The sequence below is a fragment of the Gambusia affinis genome, linkage group LG22, assembly GCF_019740435.1.
Source record: "Gambusia affinis linkage group LG22, SWU_Gaff_1.0, whole genome shotgun sequence".
In the NCBI taxonomy this organism is placed as follows: Eukaryota; Metazoa; Chordata; class Actinopteri; order Cyprinodontiformes; family Poeciliidae; genus Gambusia; species Gambusia affinis.
This window is the reverse complement of record NC_057889.1, coordinates 6762581-6781153: the sequence shown is the minus strand read 5'-3', so window position 1 is coordinate 6781153 and position 18573 is coordinate 6762581. Positions and strand designations below refer to the sequence as shown.

Genomic DNA, 18573 nt, shown 5'->3' with positions numbered 1-18573 from the left:
ATAAAGGGTTGTCTTGTAGTAGATCCATCCAACTACTCTGTCAAGCATGTAGGACATGCATTCCCACAGAATGATACTACCATGACCATACTTAAGATTATTGATGCTGTATCTATGGCGATGTGCATTATTACCTTTGCACAATAATGTTGCATAAAGGCCAATAAAGTTCTATTCTCTGTATTTTTTCATGCAATTCTAATTTGCTCACGGCATCAGGCAAAAGCAAAGTATGCCTTTCCTTTTAAGTATTAAACATTTGCTTAAATGATAACATTAACCTTTAGCTGAGCTTAAGTAAATCTATCAGTTTGTTAATTAATTTGTTTCCATTTTATTGTGACGTCTGTATCAGTTTCGCCTGCACAAGATTCTTCTTCTGTAATAGTAATTCATTATTAGGCTATTCCATAAAAAAGAAGCTGGTTTATTACTATCACTACCGTAGTTGTACACAGACGTCGATAAAACGTGTTACTGTGGTGAAACGTGCGGTGAAAGTGTTGCCATGACAACTTGCGTCACCGCTGGTAGGAACTATGGGAACTCCCACCGGGCTTCCTTACTAACACTTCCGTAAAGTTTAGTAGGTGCAACAGAGTGACTGTAGCGTACTGCATGCTACTTAGTTGAGTTTCTTTTAGATTGTATTTCGACTCACTTCAGTTTTATTTATTTAATAAAATGAGCGAAATTAAACCAACGGAAAAAACAGCAACCGAAGACAATGAAGCGGAACAAGACTGGAAAGCTGCTAAAGCTTTCTTTGACAGTCTAAAGACAAAAGTACCAAGGCCGGTGAGTTTGTTACTTATCCCTAACATTATGACTTTTAAAGTAGTTTAGTTTAAGTATCGGTAATGGTTTTCCTGTTTTCCTCTGTGCCAGCCCAAACCCCAGAATGCGGTAACTATCGCTGTCTCCTCTCGCACCCTCTTCAACATGGTGGCAGAGAGGAAAATCTTTGAGGATGAAGGAGTGGAGAAGTACGTCGCTTTTCAGGTGGAACATGAAAACGATCCGTTAAAGCCGGGACCTGCCTTCCCTTTTGTAAAGGTAGGCATGTCGTTCAGGGAGTGGCAAACAGCTGTAACTCCGTGCGTGGGCCCTTTTAAGGCATTCCAGTTGTTGCTTAGTACTGGTACTGGCAACAAGCCAGTATGGTGCTGCTCCCCAAACTAAAGTATGCAGTTTAACTTCTTAGCAGGGGCGTATTTAAGGGAATGTTGGACCCTATGCAAGTTTTGGTGCCCTTTCTGCTTTAAGTAATAGAAGAGTAAAAGCTCAACAGAATTGCTTAAGGTTTTTTTTATTGATCAAAAATAAATGACAATACTAATATGTGTTTTTATATTTTTTATTGAAAAAAAGCTGTTAAACAAAATATCTTCATCCACCCACAAACTGGTCGAAATTGTTATTGTAACTTTGCCACACCTGTTATGTTGATGTGACTCTTTTATGGTTATCTCATGAGGAGGCAGTAACTTATGAGAATCATAAAACTACAGTCACAATTGCAGGAACACTTTTTAGAGTATTTTGCAAAGTAATTGCCAATAGACCAAACAGCCTAACGGGTATCTACTTTTCAATCTCTGACTCCCATAATAAGCTGTTTTTTCTCTTATTGTGAATTTTCACATTGGTCTTGTTTTCGATGCTGCTCCTCTGTGTGTTAATTATTGTGCAATTGTTTTCTTGGAATAAATAAGTCCACAATTGAAGGTTATCACATCAAGCGACAATATATATATATATATTTTTCTCTTTTTTTGTCAGTTGAATTGTAGTTCCTCTTTTAAGACAGGCACAACATTGAGACAGGTGTCACTTATTTTTTTTGACTGCGGCATTATAATTTTGTTACCAGAAGTGGAACATGAGTTGAGTTGAATCTCATCCATCCATCCATCCATCCATTTGCACTGCTACTATAGTATAATATGTCTTTCTAATATAAGAAATACATGATTCCAAACTCACTAAAATCCTTTATTTCCACAGTCAGAGCAGATATTGTGTAATTTATTTAAACAGGAAAGTATGGCAAATCTTTTGTAATACTGCTGTTACCTCATGTGTAACACAATAACTCAATATGCTTTCTTTTCTTTGAGTGTTAAGAAGGTTTGATATATGTTACAGGCTCTCATGAATGTCAACACTCGACTTAGGAACCTTTACCCAGACGGCGAGGAGCTGTTTGACATTGTCTTGATGACTAACAACCACGCTCAAGTCGGCGTGCGCCTCATTAACAGCATTAATCACTATGGTACGCTGCATTTCTTAACCAAACATTGTTAATCGTTCAGCTCTGCAACGTCTCACCGCCTCGCTACATCAGCAGACATGATCAAGAAGAGAACTCATTAGAGCTGGGGTTTCATTCTTCATGCATATCTAATGTATTTCATGTTCTTTCAGGTTTGACCATAGAGAGATTCTGTATGACTGGAGGGAAAAGTCCTATAGGTTACCTGAAGGCCTACATGACAAACCTTTATCTCTCAAAAAATCCAGAGAAAGTTACAGAAGCAATAGAGGAAGGTAAGAGGAGATATCCTTTTATTACAGCCAGTACGTTTGGCACACAAACTTTTATTTTAAATATTTATTTAATACGGTTCCTATCCATAATTATTGGCATCTCTCATGAAAACCCTGAAAATGAATAAATATTTTATTACAGCTGCATAAATCTCACACTGAAAAGTCAACATTTAATTTCAACAAATTTATTATGTGGGTAAAAAAATACCCTGCATTATGAAATCATTTTTAATCACCAGTGCCACAGTTAATTTTTACCACTAAAGATTTCTTTACGCTAAATGAAACTGAAGTATTTCTAATTGTACATACATTATAATCAAAGTCAAGAAAACACGACGCTGAAGAAGATGAAGAAATCGGGAAATTGAAAAAAATAATTATTGTTCTCATCTGAAATGAGAACAATAATTAAAAAGTATGATAAACAAGGCTGAATGTGGCCCTAAGTTTGTTTTGCCCCCCCAGGACAATGGGGGCCAAGACATTATATGTGGGGGAAAAAAATCCTCTCATGTCACTGTTGGCAACATGCAGCAAAGAGTAGCATATAGGTATTATCAAATCTCCATAGTCACCATTTGTTTTCTCAGCCATTGTATGCATTTGTAAAGCGCTGCAAGTTGGTTAACAGAAAGGCTGAGCTTTATGGCTCCTCCAGTCTAATCTAAAAATGTAATTACCAGTAGCATATTCTTGATAAAAATGTCTCTATTTTTATCAAATATGGTGTATTTTTACTAGTTTCAAATTGTTAAATGTGAGGATTTTCTGCTTTTATCCAAAATGATGCATAACCACCAAGAACCAGGAACTGGAAAGAAAACAAGAAAGACACTCTGAAGTTTGTGATCATAACATTGCAAAATATGGAAACAGTCAAGCGGTAGGGAATCTTTTGCGAGTCACTATTATTTTGGTGAAATCCACACAGGTGGTTGCTGGAATCTGAAGTTGAGCGTCAGTTCAAAGATCTTATAATGAAATATAGGACTTACATTAGCCTGCGGCAGACTTCCAAGAACAGAACATTCAAATGTCAGCAGGTTTTTTTAACCGTTTCTTTCCTTCATGAAGGGATTGCTGCAGCCACCATGTTTATGTCAAAACAGGAGAGCGATCTGAGCGACACTCAGCTGAGAGTGGCGTTTGATGGTGACGCCGTCCTCTTCTCAGACGAGTCAGAAATCATCGTGAAGAAGCACGGCCTCGACACTTTCTTTGAGCATGAGAAAGAGTTTGAGAATAAACCTTTGGCTCAGGTAAAAAGGCACTGTCATCTACGTGCAACATCTCTGATACCTGTAAAAATGAGATCACACGTCTTCTTAAAATAACACAATGCCATGACTCTATCCAACATGTCAGCCCAGTGTTCATATTCTTTTACATAGCTTTAAAATGACTTTTGTTGCAGCTTCAACTTTGAAGGTTCTTTTTCTTCCATTAATCATATTTTCTCTCTTCATCAGTGAATTGTGATAAATGTCTGAACTTGCACACAGATCTATATTTTTGTTGTTATAACCAATCTGAATGTGAAGATACAGGTTTGTCAGATTCTTAACTCCTACAGTTATGAACCTGTCTAACCCGCTGTAGAGAACCATACAAAACTGTTCATTCCCTGTCATGGCTTCACATCTTGTCAGGTTGCAACAGCAAACCTCGATTATACTGTGATTTTTTAGGATAAACCGAGACAACATAATTAACAAGGGGACTAATACATTGGTAATCAAAGGTTTTGCAAATAAAATTTGAAAAGGGCTGCATGTATATGTGTTCAACCCATTTCTACTTGTTACACCCTTGAATAAATCTCAGTAAAACCCAGTACAACAATTTGGAGTTGAATTAATTTAATTTCATTTATCTAGTGCAGATTTACTACAAATGTCCTCTCAAGCATTTTCGAAGAAATGATCCATCTTATATCCAGTCAACTCGATCAAATAATACAGATCCATTGAAGTGAAGCTGTGCACTTATTACAGAACTTGCAAGGAGTTGACGAGAACATTTATCTTTTACTTCAACACAAGTCATAGTTGATGGGATGATTGATAGAGCTAAAATTTGAACTACACCTTCAAATAGGACAAGCAAAAACATAGAGCCATGTTCATGTGTTAGAATGGCCCAGTCAAAGGACGCTCAAAAATCACAGTATTGATTCAGGTATGAATGCAGGTGCATGCAGCACTTTTCAGATTTTATTTGTACAATTAAAAAAAATAAGAGTTTGGGTATCACTATAAAATCCCAATAAGAAGTTCAGTTTGTGGTTGTATAAAATCCCAATAAAAATGTAAGTTTGTGGTTTTAATATAAAAAAAGTTCAAGAGGAATGAATTCTTAGCCTTTTTTAATATATCTGTTGTCACACTCCTCATTTTATGGAACGTTAACCTGATTCTGTGCTTCACAGGGTCCATTAAAGTGTTTCCTGGAGGCCCTCGGTAAGCTCCAGAGAAAATTTTATGCCAAGAACGAGCGTCTGAATTGCCCGATCAGAACCTTCCTGGTCACGGCCCGCAGCGCAGCCAGCTCCGGCGCACGGGTCCTGAAGACCCTCCGCAGCTGGGGCCTGGAGATCGATGAGGCCCTCTTTCTGGCTGGGGCTCCCAAAGGGCCTCTGTTGCAGAAAATCAGACCTCACATCTTCTTCGACGACCAGATGTTCCACATTGAGGGGGCCAATGAGCTGGGGACCATATCTGCACATGTGCCTTATGGAATTGGACAGAAGTACAACAAGGGGAAGCTCATCGAAACGCCCGAAAAAAAAGAGTAATTTGCAAGTGACATATGTGCTACACCAACTTATCTGCATAGGAAGAGATTTGTTCTAAATCAATCATGTTTTAAAGAGGCAATATTATGTATTTTACAGTCACATAGGGCCATTTTATAGCACCATCAAGTAGCTACGTCACCTTCAGTTGTTACAAAAATGCTGCATATATAAAATATCACAATAAGATGCTTTGAAATTGGGGCTTTTTCTCTTTAAAAAATTCCTTGCTCTTTCCGAGACTCTGCCTTCAGCACGTCGTCACGAGAGTGTTTCTCCATTAACACTCGAACAATGTTTTTACCAGCGTTACACTGAGAAGTAACTCAGTATAAAGCATCTGCATGATGAGCTCAGCAGATGCGCAGCTCTACTAGGTGTTTACTAATTGCTGCTGCCGCTAGTCTGGAGGAGCTGAGTGGAAAAGATGTAGCTTAGTGAAAGCAAGCGTTTTACAAACTCAAATGGCTGCCAGAGGAGATTAAAGGATTTCTCAAACATGCATGAAAGAATCAAAGCTATTCTCCAGTCATGTTTCTGATGAGGGAATAACATTATAACATGAACTAAAGCTCAAAAAAGTCAACTTTTACACAATACTGCCACTTTAAAAATGCCCCACTAAAGAAAACATTAGAATTTAGTTTATTAAAGGATTTTGCAATATGTATGGTGAGAATACAATTTCTGCCAAAATGTATTTTCAGACTATAAGGATAAATTATGCAACACACTTGTTTTTTTGTTTTTTTTTTACTTTTAATACTAAACAGAAAAAAAATCTATTGTTACCTTTTATCTATGTCTGCTTTCTTTTTAAAGGCTCAGTTAGGAATAAATAAATTTTTAATAAAGTTTATTTTATTAGTTTTGTTTAATCCTCTTTGTGCCCTGTTTGTATTGTTCTTTGGCATTGACCACATTACGGTCTGCTCTCTCCTGTTTGGTAAAAATTGCCTGATCCATCATTTTTAGGCAACGTTCTTGCATATGTATGTAATACATACATATTTTAAAACAGAGGATTATTGCCAGGGTGGAAATGCTGTTTCTTAAAGGGACACTGAGACTGCCTTTCTGTCTTTTTTGTTTGTTTTTTTCTTAGATGTTAACATAAAACTTCTATTGTTTTGATGTTTTGCTTATTTTCAAGTTGCATTTGTAACATAGGACCAAACTGCTTGTGTTAGTTTTCAAACAGCATACTTAGCACTGCAGAATCATGCAAATGTCAGTGTAACTAAACAGCAGACTTCCACAAGTTTGCTAAGTGCTGTAAATATCTGTATTTGTCACTTATTTTGTGCCGTTCAACTTTTCTTTCTATAGCTATTTTCACACGGGCTCTGCTGTTTCTGTTTTTGGATTGTCAGATTGTATTGAACTCTGAGCACATAGTCGGGTTAATAAAGTAATGTACAGGAAGCTTGTTTACTGCACTAAATTAGTAAGTATTTATAAGCATTTTCATAAAATCTATTTTGTCTTTTATTCTGTTTACATATTGAAATAAGAATATGAAAACAAAAAAGTGCATGTTTTTTTCTAAGAATAAAAATATTTTCTGTTCCAAAAGCACTGATTGTGTCTCTTTGTGCTGCTCCAGTTATAATTTTAGGTTAGTTCATTTGTGTATGTTTTTTTATTTTGCCCTAATTAAATGAAATAATCATTTGATATTATCTTTTATATCAAAATAGATTTGATGTTCTGACATTTAAGTGTAATAAATAAGAAAAAACAGAAGAAATTTGTTTGGGTGTAAATCAATTTAAACTTCTGTACAGCGTGTTTTATTTTGATTTCTTTGTTACTTTTATTGTTATTAAATTCTAAACAATTAATAGAAATATTGTCTTTTATATGATACTCATACTGTTGAAAATTGGAAGCAAGTGGTGGACGTTTTAGCTGAAATCTTCAAGAAGCTCCTGACTGTTTTTCCTGTCCTGGCTTAACGATGTCAGTAGGCTTTCTGAAGAGTCTTACAAGAAATTAATTTAAGTAGAATGGATCAGTGAAGAAAAAAATATTGGCTGCAGGAAGGAGACTTCACAACGTCTTATTGCACAATGAGAAGTCCAAAAACAGTAAACACAGAACTTAATTTCTGTAATATTCTTAAAGCAACATTTTTGTGCTAGCTTTATAAGTTACTTTTACCCAAAGGTACAACGTATAGTCTTGTAACATCATTATTCAAACAAATGTTCAGCTAGATCCTGTCTTTTAGGAAAGTTTTTAAGTTAATTGCTCAAATTTAAAAAAGTGCATGAAAAATTGTTGAAATCTACTTTGTAGCCATCTATAAAAAATGGTTCAAGTGTCTGTGCCCGTTGAGGAAAACATTAACAGCTCCTATGTATCTGAATGTTTTAAAGCTAAATTCCTGCCACCTTTTTGTGTGTATCTTGACTCACCAGTAAGTGGCGGTATGTAGCTACACTTCTCTCCACTTTTTCTCCTACTGATCTCATATCCTCAGGTTTGGTACAACTGGTTGTTTATCATTTCACCGTTAGATGTCGCTGTATGACTACTTTTATCTTTGCTCAGACGTTGTTCGAGTCACATACTACGCATAACCGAATTCAGCAATGTGCAATGCTAACTAAACAGAGGTAAACAGAGGGAAACAATAATAATAGTAATAACAATGTCAAGTTTTTGCATGCTTCGGGAAATATTGTTCTTTTTGAACATAACTGAATTCATTCTGGAGGTGGCAACATGATGCTGTGTTGGAGAAACAGAGACATAAAAAGATTTATTGTTTTAAAACAGTAGAAAAAAAACTTTAATAGTTTCTTCACTTCAAAGCAGTTTCTTCTTCTGGCTGTATTATGCCGTCTCACCAGTAGATGGCACTAGGTAGCAGCAATTACTCCCATTTTTGTTTTCTCCACACATCCTCCGCTTTGACAGAACGTCATTTGCTTGATGAATTTATTTCAAATAATCAAATTCAGTATTCTCCAATGTATATTAGCAGTTGATTTTATCTGTATTCTTTATGTTTCTGTTTACTTTGTGCTGCAGAAGACTGTCATGTTGTACGTGTGTGATTTTATTAGCCACGAAGAGGTGCTCCTGCTTAATTAACAGGCATCACACAGAGAAAAGAAGAAAACCCACAAGGAATATTTGCATTTTCTGAACTAGAGCAAGGAACTATTAACACAAAAATCACTTCTAACAGTTTTTGCATGCTTTGAGGAATATATATATATATTTCAGTTTTAATCTAACTCCTTCTAGGCTCATTTTGCTGCCTCATTAATATCCCTGCCAAGTGCAGCAAGGGCAATACAACACAAATAACTGTTTCTCACTGAACATTAAGGTCTAATTGGAAGTTAATGAGCTGTCCTTCGGTTGCTGAAAGAGAATCTAGAGATTAGCTCTAGGCTCCATGTTTGATGTAAGTTATTTATAACTAGAAATATTATTGTTTGTAAAGATCAGTTAAGGAGTATTTCAGTTTTGCAATTAGAGAGTAAAGCAATAACATACAGGTGAGCATTATTTGCAGATAAATGAATATGGAAAAAAATACATATACACATGTAATTTCTTTTTATTATGATAGAAATTGTGCTTTGAAGTCCTGCACTCACTTTTATGCATGGGTGTTCAATTTCGTGTTTATAAATAAACACATTTCTTACATCTTCCCTTTTAACACCTTGTGCAGAAATTTTCCTTTTTGAATAATAGCTATTAGCTTATGTTTTGTAAATGTGTGACATTACCTCAGGGAGTTCATGAGATGCAGAACAGGCTGTTGTTACAAGTTTTATTAAAAGAATGTGCAACAATGTGGAAAAGGTGTAACAACTAACAGTAATACATGTGTAGTAAGAAACATGAAGATTGGGTGCATCATTTAACATTATCATGAAGTGAGGTAATGCATCATATTTAATCCAATTGTGTGAAATTTGTCAAATCTGACCTTTTTTAAGTAACTGCACCTCTCAAATGAGGACGTTGGATTTCTGCATGCTACTTGTTTTCCATCATGTTTTTCTTTCTGAGTTTCTGCTACTGAGTTGCTCATCTTGTCAGCGGAGCATCTCTGCATCAAGCCTGTCAGGCTGCAGAGCGCGTGCGTTGCTGCACGCTGCGACCAGCCTACTGTTCCCATGGATACTCGCTGCTGACACCACCAGAACTGTGTAGGCTCGTTGAAGATATAATTAATAACAAAGGATTAGAGGCAAAGGTAGCAGGGGGCTCAGTATAAGAAACCTCATCATACAGTTACTATAATTGGCACCTTTGTGTGCGCGCATGTGTGCGTGTGTGTGTGTGTGTAGGTGTGTGTGTGTGTGTGTGTGTGTGTGGATGCCACAGGAAAAGTTAGAGGAAAATAACCATGCACTGACTCTCTGCTGCATTTATCTTCTTGACAAGCAATTTGCTCTAAATATGTCTTCTTGGTTGGTGTTACGGAATATTTTCTGAAAGTAATTTATTTGGCCCATCAGAAACACGTCGGTGCCTGAATGCCCAAACTGAATATGTGAGGGACAGTCATTTAGCATAATTAAGTGTCTCTATATCCAGTTATAAAATATTCTTATTTGTGTCTTAAAATGAAGTACACCCAATTTAAAATGCATTAGTGTAAAACAAAAGAAAACATTACATTTCTTTGTTGTGTTTCCTAAATGAACATAGAGCAACTAATGAGACATACAATAGAAGGATTACCTAAAGCAGTTGCTAAAAAGTAAAGAAAAGGTGCAGATGAAATGCTTGTTTTTTAAGATTGATGATGCGCTTGGTGATGTATGTGTTTGGGAACACTGTGGCTTATTTTAAAGCTTGTTTGTTCAGAAGGCGCATGGAAACATCCTGCCTTGTAGAAGTCCAGATGGTAACTGGCTTTAATTGCAAAAGTCTTTTATGTATGTTGAACTTTTTTGCACCTTGTTACATAACAACCAGAAACTATCATGCTTTTTGTTAAAAAAAACAAACAAACAACAAAAAAACTCAGAGAAGTGGAAGTTTAATGTTTCATGATTTTCAAAGATTTTTGGAAATAATTCCCTTTGCTCTGACATCCCTTAACACAATCCAGTGCAACTAATTACCATCACAAGTCACTTAATTAGTTAATAGGGGCCGCCATCCACTCATGATGCAATTATTAGTTTTGTACATCATACATCTGTCCAAGAGACAGATTGTTGCAAGGAAGCCAAACGGAAGTTTTTATTGGAATTTGCTAAAAGCCAGATGCTTTGGTTAGACAGAGCTCAACTTTCTGAGAAAGAAAAAACAAACAAACAAAAAAGATATAACACTTCACAACACACACCAAAACTTAAAGTGAAACATAATAGTGGCAGAGTCAACATCAGTGGAAATGTATTGGTGTGCTTTGGATCTAAGCATGCTCAAGAGTTAGAATGGCTCCATCGCCCTGACCTAAATCCAACAAGGAATCAGTGGCAAAAATATGTATTTTCTTGCAAATGCTTTCAACTTAGTCTGACTGAGTTTTTAATACTTTGCAAAGGAGAATGGTAGAGGAAAAAACTATCTTAAGTAGTGCAAATCTAGTAGAATATTGATTATAAAAGCAGAAATGAGGCCCATGGTAACTTTGGAGGAGCAGCAGAGGTTCATAACTGTGGTGAGAGAATATTGACAGAAGAGCCATTAGTCATCCACTCTTTGAATGTTGCCTTTACTGAGCAGTGGCAAGAAAAAAGCCTTAAGAAGACTATATGTATGTAGTTTTCAGAGCAAACACAATGAGGCACTCTGGTTAGATGACTGTGTGATCCAAAACTCCAGAGCAAAAGTGGAACAGAGTGTACAAAAAAAGACATAAAGCTGAAATGGAGGTTCACCTTGAGCAGGTTGCCCCTAAATAAAACAGCTAGAGCTACAATGGATTGGTTTCATCAAACCAAGGCAACAAATTGTACATAACTCTGCTATTAGGGTACCAAAAATTGCAAAATGGTTAAACCTTTCTTCTAAAATGTCTCGCTAACACATTTTCAGGAATATAAAAAAGTAATTAATCAGCTGATTAATTTTGCTTCATATGCTTATGCTGCTGGGTATTTTTAACTTAAGACCACTAGAAGGGTAAAAAGTGCAGAATTTGAGAAGTAGAGGAGTGTGTGAAATCTAAGCCCTTAAACTTTGCTTGAAAAAAAAAATCTAAAATCAAAACATTGTTCTTCTTTCCTGCCTCATGTTATCGGAGTTGGATTCTCTGCTGCATATCGCTCATTTCCTCAAACTCTGAGCTGTAAAGCTGGCTCATGGCAACAGTTAATCTGCTGCACGATGCTGCTTCCACCATTTGTTGTGAGACTCAGTTGTTGGAGCGCTGTAAGTGATGTGACAGGCTCTGTTGACTGAATACTGTGCTATGATAATGACATGTATTGAGGTCAGCTGTTCCCCTCCTCTGTATCCTATAGACACATCATCTGTGCAATTCACTTCAAGCTCATCTGCTTCGTAGCTGATTGAGACTCTGAAAAAAAAAAAAAAAAAAGTTTACATTCCTGTCGTCTGTTGTCAGATATAGAACTTGTCAAGATTAAACCGTACAATGATGTCTCTGTGTGATGACACATATGACAGTCTGTATAGATTCTCCTCACTTTTGGAGTTTATGTGCTTCGGTAATTGCTGTCTCGCTAATATTATTGCACATCTATAAGTATTTTCTGTGGAAACTTATTCTCACACTCACAGAGAGCGCTGGCTCTCATTCAATTTGGCCAGTTCTCATTTGATTTGCACAGCGTGACTGTCTGAAAGCCAAGTGACAGGTCCGGAGGCATCGGCGAGGGGTCTCGGGCTCGGCACGAGATGGATTAGTGACGCCACGTCGACTAGCGTGACCAAACGTCCGTATTTCCCGGGACATGTCCGTATTTCACGTCCTGTCCCGGGCGTCCCGGGTTTTTTTTGGAAAGTGAGGAAATGTCCTGTTTTTTAAATTACCTTCATTGGACCATTAAATTTATGGGCACTAGGGCACTGCGCACGGCGCTGCGTGTGACGTAATCCCTGAGCCGCGTCAGTGCGGGCAGCCCTGTTCTTAATCAAGTACACCAACAACATGCCAAAGCGATATTCCACCCCCCACACCCTACCTCCCACACCCCCGCTCCAAGGTGTCCTGGTTTTTCCAAATGAAAATATGGTCACCCTAACGTCGACACTCTTTTCTTATCTCGGTTTTTCACTGGCACACCTGTTGGCCATTATTGATGGACTTGGTTCAGAAACAAGGCCCAGTTGGTGAGTAAGCCCACCACATTCGCAAACTTGAACATCCGGCATGCAGACGTGAAAATGAGAACAGGTTAAATGACTCTCAGGAGAGGCTTCTAGCAATCTGAAATCAATCATGCTGTTCGTGTCCCTGAAGAAGGCTGATTGGACTTCCCGATGTTCTCCGCTGAGCTATTAATTCACTGACACGAAATGTCAGCTTGCATTGAAAAAACATTGAAGGGTGCTGAAAGGAAATAAAAGATTCCTTTCTGCTCCTATTCTAGAAAAATTATTCCTGGCATACCTTTTGTTTCTGTCAGACAGTGGCTTGCGCAAGTAGTCAACAGTTGAACTTTTTCACATTTGTCACGTCAACACCTTCAACATCAATGTTTTTTTATGAGAATTTTATGTGACAGACCAACACAAGGTAGTGTGTACTTGTAGAGGGGAAAAGATATAGCCTACTAGCTTTTTTATTATTATTCATGAAATTTAGAAAATATTTTCAAGCAATTGCATTCAGCTTTCTTGACTGTGATGTCCATAAATAAAATTAATTCCAACCACATATCCTCAACAGCTCATCATCACACATACAGTAACATTATTAAAACTGCTTAGCTTCAAGGTTGTGCAAAGGCGGATTTTAATGGTTAATAGAGTATATTTTTTTTACTTCAATTTTAACAGTTATAATTGGTAGTTGCATGCATTTCCAAAAACCTGGTATTTATGGAACAGTGGCAACAATAAAGCCACTGTTTAAGATAATGCCATAAAAAGTGTCCACCACAGTAAAGGTGGAGTAAATGTCATCTGGTCAGGCGGCACATCACCCTAAAAACACTCGACGCAACACAAAATACAGTGGAGGCGACACCATGTTGAGAGACTGCTTTTCTTCAGCAGGGGTCACAGTTGAAAATCCTGGCTAAAAACCTGTTTAAAAAACATGATAGCGCCAACAAAAGACTTTGGACCAATTGAGAATTGGAGGCAAGCATTGAAAACTGCTGATTATAAATGGTTTCAATCCGATCTCTGATCCTTTGTTTAAGAAGATCAAAATGTCCAAAGCTGGCAGAGAACAACAAAAAGCTTGAAGTTGTACTTGGAGCAAATTTGGTTCTCTGTGCATTTACTCAGGCTGAAAACAGATGCACACGTCACAGAGTTTTGTTTCCAAAACCTAAAAACACACATCATTTTCCTTTTTGCTCTATTAATCCCACAAAAATATATTAATGTTTGTGTTTGTAACGTGACAAAATGTAAATATAAAAGTGAATACGTTTTCAAACTGATGTGCGAACCACAAGTTTGTGCAGTTGGACTCCTCATTTCTAAGAAGAACCATGTGTACCTTCTTGTCCATTCAGCATGTAGCAGGAGGCTGTGAGGACAGACCGTGGAGCAGAGACGACGCATTCTGCCATAGTAACAGCTGACAGCTGAGCAGCACACAGTCATACTATTTTATAGCCGGAGTTGATCCGATTTGGCATTTAGTGTGCTCTGCAGCTTTAGCTAGAGGTGCAGAACGTGGCCCACGCTTGGGTTCAGACCAGCCCGTGGAGCCACACTACTGGCCTCTGAGGGAAAAGCAAAGTGCAACCACCAAGCAGGCAAGCATCACCAATTATCTCCACCTCTTCGCTTGTAGCAGGAATCCATTTCAGCACCATTACCTCTGGGCAGCCACAGGCTGACAGTCTCTCCCGTCAGGGTGATACCTCTAAATTGGCTCCCACCCCTCTCCTCCTCCTGAGATTGAAAAGAGATTATTAAAGACATTCATCATAAAAGAAGCGCGATCCTGTCTGGAAAGTGGGAAAATGGTGAAAAATGGGAGCACAATGCAGCGTGCTGGGAGAAGGAGGAGAAACAGCGACGGGAACGAGGGGAAAGGATATAGAGACATGAGTGAGCGGAAGGCTTGGCGCTTCTCCGTGGTGCCAGACAGGGAGGTCCCAGGGGTGAGTCGGACAGACTGGTGCAGTAAGCAGGGTGTGGGGCCCAATCTGAGGCAGCGCATGCGCACAACAGGCCCCCGAGCCATGACTTAAACCCCCACACATTGGATGCAGAGCTAATGATACCCCTGGAGACCGAAAGAGTCCAACTCCTATGGCAAGATGTGCTGTACGGTACATTGTCCCCGTCTGATCCAAGTCATTCTCTCGGGAAAAGTCTGCATGAAAGCAGGACAATCTGAAGGCACGCTGCTTGATTTAACACTAAGACATCACATTTTAGAATAATCATCTGGAAAATCAACACACAAAAGAAGACCAAGAAGTTGGAACAGAGTTCCTTTCCCTTGTGTTCAACTTATCAAATTTCCACCCCACTATATTGAACATACACTTTGAGTTGCGGGCTCACTTTGAGGCTCCTCAGACCCGTCTCAGTGTGTGGTATTTTATTTCTGTCATACTGCCACGGCTCACTTGCCAATCCCCATCTCTCGCTCCTCTCCTCCCAGGCAGACGGACTAAGAGAGGTGTTATTGATGCAGTTATGCAACCACCTGAATATTGATGAACACTAAAGCGACACTATGCTCGTATGAATACAGGCTCCATCGCAGGAAAAGCTGTCTTCATGGTACGGACTGATACGCGGCAGCCAGAAAATGATTGAATTTGGAGTTGTTAGGAATAATCGGTAATATGATGTAATGTTGTAGAGCAAATCTAACAGCAGTAATGCTTTCCAAGCCCAGTCAATATACACTTTGCAATTAATGTGTGTCAGAACATTAATTTACAGCGTGCAAGTATCAGTAGGATGAGAGGATAATCATTTGGAATTTCATAATTAGGCATATTAGTAGAAGCTAAATTTGTGATAAAAGTGATTAGAATATCACCTGTAAAGTTAATATTGTATTTGAAATATTGTTTCTTTTAAAACACCAGATTTATTGTGGTTCTAATAATTGTGTTAAAATATTCACTTCATGGGATGTAAAAAAAAAAAAAAAAAAAAAAAAAAGCAGTCTTCGATAAATATAATGCAATCCTGATTAATTATAGTGAACAAATTTATTGGAGCACAAAGAACATTAAAAATAGAAATCTTCAATAACCCCTGTTGCACAAATGTGCACACTCCTAACCTAACACTTTACTGAAGCACTTTTTGATTCAGTTTCAGTCTTCTTGAGTTCACACCCCCAATCAATTATAGCAAATTGGATTAACCCAAATTAAAATTCTGCTGTCCTTGCAGGATTTTCTTCAAATACCTCATTAACTCTCTCATTAGCATATTTCAGCGAAAGTTGTAAAGGATAATATATGACATCACTGTTAAAATCTATCAGTCAGGAGAAGAGAATCATTTCCACAGCAGTGTGCAGTGGGTGCCATGTTGAGGACTGTCATCAATATTTGGGGAAAATATTGCACCAGATTGATGTTAGTAATACCAGACATTTCTTCAATACTGATCAAAAGGTGAGGATGAAACTGGTTAGAGAGACAATAGGGATGCTCAGAGTGACTCTGAAGAAGCAATTATGTGACAAAAAGCTCCTGTATTTCCAATTTGTCTGGACAAACTAGAATGGCTACAAGATTAAATTTATTTATTTCAAAGAAAACATCCAGGACTGTCAAAGATCCCCTTGAGGGAAAATTTCTTATGATTTTATCAAATATAAGTTAAACTTTTGCCTGTAGTTTCATTAACTAGTTGGGACACTCACTGCACTGAACCTCACTGAAAGAACAATATGATAAATGGTGGCAGCCGGATCATACTCTGGGGATTCTTTCACTGTCAAGTTAGGTTTGGTTTAAGATGAACAAAGTTATTAATTGAAAAATCAGTCAGTTTTGGCTCAACACCATCACCTGTAAGTTTAAATTTACCGAAATCCAGAATTATTCATATTCCTGTCAGATTTAGAGCTACAATTATTCTTACTTAGTCAAGAAATGTTTCTTCTATAGGAAAGGAGATAGATATTTGTCAGAAGAAATGAAATCACCATAAACAATGTCCCCATTAGAAAAATAATATACTTTTTAAAATAAATGGTGTCTTTCTTTTAATTATCCTGCTCAGTTGCACATTTCTTATTTCTCCAGTTACCTTTATCTTGCTGCTGTTATACTTGAATTTTTCCACTGTGCAATCATGGGAACTCTCCAGATACTCCTCTGCTTCCTCCCATTGCCCAAAAACATGCCTGTTTAGTTGAAAGTCTAAATGATAGGAGTGAGAAAGTGTGTGTGCAGCTGTGTGTGTTGCATGTCTTGTGCTGTCATGTTGACCAGGGATATATCCGCCTCTCGCCCAATGACCTTACATGGATAAGTAGGTAGACGCAATCAATGGATGTTGAAAGTAGTTATCCCATTCTAATTAATTAAAAAAGAAACTTTATTGGCATCACAGCAAACACACACTTCCCCCTGTATTCTTTCTGTGCTGCTCCTTCAGTTTCCCTCAGCACTTAGACTTCTGCTTCTTGCAGCTGCTGGTTCCTATTCTGCAATCACTCCTCTCTTTATACATACTCCCTTTCAGCTTTTTTTTAAGTCCTTCCATCATGCTGCTGCTTGTTTAGGTAATTTTCCCTGTGTTCAACCTGAGATCTCATTTAGAAAGGGAGTTTATTCACTGCCAGTAAAGACTTCAGTTGACTGCATCTTGCCTTCTTCCTGCTATTAGATCTTTAACAAACAAATTTATGACATGTGGAGGATAAAAAGGGGACCCTGGGCAGCAAAGCCTACTGTTATGTTGTTCAGCACTTCTTTTACTATTATCTGGATCATTATCTTATTTCTAATTGAGCCTGGTATTGAGGGTGGACTCTAAGTTTCACATAAATATTTTGTAGTTATGGCATAGATATGGGATAATAGTTATGATAGCTGTACTTTAAAAAATTGACAATTTCACAAGGTTTACACAACATGTAAAGCAAATATTTATAACAGGATCTGTTTCATTTTTAATGTTTAGATTTTGGTTTTTTATTTGTTTGCGTTTTCATTACATTCAATAGATCTTTCCTTATTCTGTTCCTCTGCGTTTATTACTGTTCAAAAGGTGTTGCCGTGTCTGCTCATGTCTTTGTGTTCAGTTTTCTTGTTTATTCTTATGTTCTCTTATTTGCATAATTGTGTTTTAGTTTATTTAGATCAGTTTTGTTCTTTCCCTCTCATTTTGTCGTTTCTTTGAGTGTCAGTGCAACCCCTTGGTGTTAATCATTCACCTCCCTCAGCCTGCCAGTTTTTCTTCCTTCCACATCTGTTCCCAATCACCTGATTTTCTCACCTGAATCCAGTCATTCTCAACTTATTGCTGCTTTCTCCCGCACCTTTGTCTATTTCTCCTGCTGGCTCTCTTGTATTTCTGGAGATCCTATTTGCAAGTTCCCTCCATTATTATTAATTATTATTATTATTATTATTATTACATATTTTCTAGAAAATAAAAATAATGACATTTTTGAAAGATCCATCTATGTCCACGCTGATAATGATTTTTGATTAGTTTTATTTTTAATTGTTGTTAATCTGTTGATTGAGAATTGTGTTGAGGTCTAAATAAATTTCAGCAGCTCCTCTATGTTCTGTTAACACACAGTGTAACTGATAATCTAAAATAGTACATGCATAAAACAGGACATAAACTGCTCTTGCATCCAAAGAACATCATGACGCAAATCTTAAAAATTATTCCCAGGGACGTTTTTTTTCTGTTATTATTATTATTAATGAGAGATATCGACGAGGGCACTCCATGACTCAATGAGCCTCTCCATTAGTCTGTGTGCATACATGCGTGTCTGATGCCATGTGCACTGTAGGATCAATGCTTGTCTAGGTTCACTGACCTGGAAAAAGCTGAAAAGGGTTTGTTCAGCTATCAATAAACAGTCTAATTAAAAGTAGCACTGCTCACTTGGAAAAATAGTGTATGGATGCTCAAGAAAA

At 37.5% G+C, this 18573-nt stretch overlaps 1 protein-coding gene across 1 annotated transcript; it reads left to right on the top strand.

Annotated features, from left to right (window-relative positions):
- The first annotated feature begins 538 nt into the window (after positions 1-538).
- Positions 539-7015, top strand: LOC122825441 (cytosolic 5'-nucleotidase 1A-like). Its single transcript, XM_044106866.1, has 6 exons — positions 539-798; positions 889-1056; positions 2149-2278; positions 2431-2553; positions 3634-3818; positions 4988-7015. Exons 1-6 carry the CDS (start codon positions 685-687, stop codon positions 5351-5353), a joined length of 1086 nt encoding a protein of 361 aa, XP_043962801.1. The 5' UTR covers positions 539-684; the 3' UTR covers positions 5354-7015.
- The last annotated feature ends 11558 nt before the right edge of the window (positions 7016-18573 follow it).